The following is a 3,111-nucleotide window of genomic DNA, read 5'->3' on the forward strand; positions in this document are numbered from 1 at the left end:
GAAATAGAATCCTTTGTGACCATTCTTCTAAATTGTAAAATCAAATTTGATTTTAATATTAATATGGTTTGTATTATTTACCCGTACCATCTATATTCCTTAATCTCTCTATTTTCATTGTCAAGCTTGAAGATTATCATCCCGACACGTGTTCTGTAACGCATTTATATTTCGCGCCAAATTAGATGATTACTTCGACCTTGCGCCATCTATGAGAGAACGCCTTAAATAAAAATATTCCCATAAATTTTCAGTAAACAAAATGGCTTCTGTAAACTCTAGTCATGTCACCAACGTACTTTTGTTTTTGTTTGTCCTTATTTTTATATTAATTTCGTTCTTGACGTTAATTTTTGTCAATTCCATTCAAAGTAAACCGTATATGGATGAAATATTCCATATTCCTCAAGCGCACAAATACTGCAATGGAAAATTTAACGAAGTAAATATTGATTGTCAAAGCTAAGCCTTGGTCGCGTCATGTTTACTTAAGGACCGGAGTCACCGGACTAATTAAATTTAGACAGTTTGAAAATATTAATTGTATTAATTTTAGTGGGATCCCAAACTTACAACACCTCCAGGATTGTACATAGTCACTGTCGGGTTCTTAGTACCCATAAGTAAAGTCCTCAACTTTCAACTCTGTGAAATATTACATCTCAGGCTTGTTAACATGATCTTTCACGTTGGAAATTTATACTTAATTTATAGTATCAGTAGAAAATTGCACCAGGTACTGATTGATTGGTCAAACAGTAGTATCAGAGTGAAAAAGCAACTGTTAATTGCAATATAAAATAATTAATTTTCTTAGAATGCCAGTTCCAGCAAAATAATTTTCACATCATTGAATCTATCATTCTTTCCCGTTCTCTATTTCTTCTCATTTCTGTATTACACCGACGTTAGCTCTACTTTTTTTGTCTTATTGGCCTATTTACATCATTTATATGGGCAAAACATGATGTCAGCCGCATTTGGAGCCTTATCTCTGTTTTTTCGACAAACCAATATTGTTTGGATATTTTTTGTAGGTTTTTTCCTTAAGTACTTAACTTCCTTCCTATTGGTACTTTAAATCAAAACTTAATGTTTTCAGATGGCTGGGGAAAAAGTGGTTGATGTTATACTAAGCCACGTTCGCATTGAAAAAAAGAAAGTCCTGTTATCAAAGGGCAGTTGGCACTATTTGCTACAAGTTATACAAACATTAATAATTATGCCTCACTCTCAAAGAAAAGTTTCACTCATCATGTTATTGGAAATAATAAAAACTTGCGGGGGATATTTGGGAGTGGCGGCTTTGTTTATAACATTTGTAATTTTTAACGAAGGAATAGCTGTGGGTGATAGAGAAGCCCATCAAGTGTGCTTGCACATTCCCCAATTCTTTTATTTCTCGGGTTTTATTTTGGCTTTTGGAAACTCTTATCTCTTAACCATTTCCAAGTTAAATAAATTTTGGGCATGGTGCTTGGAGAGACCCATTTTTATCGTGGCTTCTATGTTGGCTATGGCTGTTTGTTTGCGTTATTTAACATTCGTTCACCCTTACCTCGTGGCTGATAATAGACATTACACTTTTTATATTTGGAGGTATTTTCTAGGCAGGGGTGGCGTTCGTTATTTATTTATTCCATTTTACATATATTCAGCTTGGGGTCTCATGAATATTTTTCAATCAAAAAACGCCCTTTGGAAACTACTACTCGTTTTGTGTATCATCTTAACAATTGTTCCTCAGAAACTCTTAGAGTTACGCTACTTTATCTTGCCATATTTGATTATTAGGCTTCATACACCTTTGGGCACAAATATTCAAATTTTCGCGGAGTTAGTTACTTATTTTATCGTAAACTCTTTGACACTCTACATGTTTACTCAACACCCTTACAAATGGGAGGGTCATCACGAAGTTCAGAGATTTATGTGGTAGAATAGTTCAATTAAAGTCCTATGCAATGCAATTATTACCGGAAAGGAGGAGTCACAGTGGTACTATGTGTCATTAAAATTTAAAAATTTGTATACCTTTTTCTACAAATACAAATACAAAAAAACAACCTTGTACAAACAATTTTTTCACGCCTTTTTGTTATAAGTTCGTGTCATCCAAATCTCATTTATATTATTGTGATTCATAAGAATAAAGCATTGAATTAAAATTTTCTTGTGTCTTATAGGCCTAATTTTCTTTTGTCTTATAGGCCTAATTTTCTTTTGTCTTATAGGCCTAATTTTCTTTTGTCTTATAGGCCTAATTTTCTTTTGTCTTATAGGCCTAATTTTCTTTTGTCTTATAGGCCTAATTTTCTTTTGTCTTATAGGCCTAATTTTCTTTTGACTTAAAATATATTTAATTATAATAGGCCTATTAACTTTATTTCGAAAATAAAATCTATTGTTTTAAGTATTTTAAATAAGAAAAATAATTTCCTCGCTTTCTAATTATTTTTCAAATCCCGGGTAAAATGCTAATTATCTTAATTTTCTCAAATTTGATTGGTTGCTGAAGGTATGCAATAAGGAGGATTTTTAACGGTCACGTGACAAGCGGAGTATCAACATAGAATAATGATCACCATAGAGAGGAATCCTAACCAGGGCTCTACATAAGGATATTTTTTTTAGTAGTCAGCCTGACTAGTGAGCCCCCCTATCCCAATTTTTTTTAGTAGTCACTGACTAGTGAGACGCATGGTTTACGAATATTTGGGACATTTTTTTTACTGGTCGAGTTGACTAGTGAACCCCCAGATTTCGATTTATTTTAGTAGTCAAGGCATTTTTTTTAGTAGTCAAATGCCTTGACTAGTGCCTTATGTAGAGCCCTGATCCTAACCCTATTCAAAGCCCACTTGATCACGCTAGCGCGTGCAGCCAGCGTGCGTGATCAAGTGGGCTATACCCTATTCAAACAGTGAGTTTCTTCTTGTAAAAAAATGCTGAAGAAAAATCTAGAATGTTTTGTGTAAACATTGATTCCCTCACTCCAGTCCTTATCTTTATTTGCTAATAAGTACGTTAAAAATATAGATGGCGGCAGCCTTTGTTACTGTTGTACTTTTCAGTCTATGATACTCATTAGTCTATGCTCAATGCTTTTCC

At 33.6% G+C, this 3,111-nt stretch overlaps 1 protein-coding gene across 1 annotated transcript; it reads left to right on the forward strand.

The window, feature by feature from the left end:
* The first annotated feature begins 241 nt into the window (after positions 1–241).
* On the forward strand, positions 242–2,172 carry Alg10 (alpha-1,2-glucosyltransferase Alg10). The gene is made up of 4 exons (XM_089869138.1): positions 242–442; positions 557–736; positions 818–1,033; positions 1,103–2,172. Exons 1-4 carry the CDS (start codon positions 263–265, stop codon positions 1,937–1,939), a joined length of 1,413 nt encoding a protein of 470 aa, XP_089725264.1. The 5' UTR covers positions 242–262; the 3' UTR covers positions 1,940–2,172.
* Positions 2,173–3,111: the final 939 nt, after the last annotated feature.

The sequence above is a fragment of the Phalangium opilio genome, unplaced genomic scaffold (assembly GCF_054372755.1).
Source record: "Phalangium opilio isolate 3A_F unplaced genomic scaffold, DU_Popi_V2 ptg000025l_1, whole genome shotgun sequence".
Lineage (NCBI taxonomy): Eukaryota > Metazoa > Arthropoda > Arachnida > Opiliones > Phalangiidae > Phalangium > Phalangium opilio.

Bases quoted from the DNA above. Each gene is read 5' to 3' on its own strand.
- Alg10 (XM_089869138.1), top strand. From the start codon at position 263: ATGGCTTCTGTAAACTCTAGTCATGTCACCAACGTACTTTTGTTTTTG. The intron at 737-817 runs GTACTGATTGAT...TAATTTTCTTAG, and splicing joins TCAGTAGAAAATTGCACCAG to AATGCCAGTTCCAGCAAAAT. The intron at 1,034-1,102 runs GTAGGTTTTTTC...TAATGTTTTCAG, and splicing joins ATATTGTTTGGATATTTTTT to ATGGCTGGGGAAAAAGTGGT.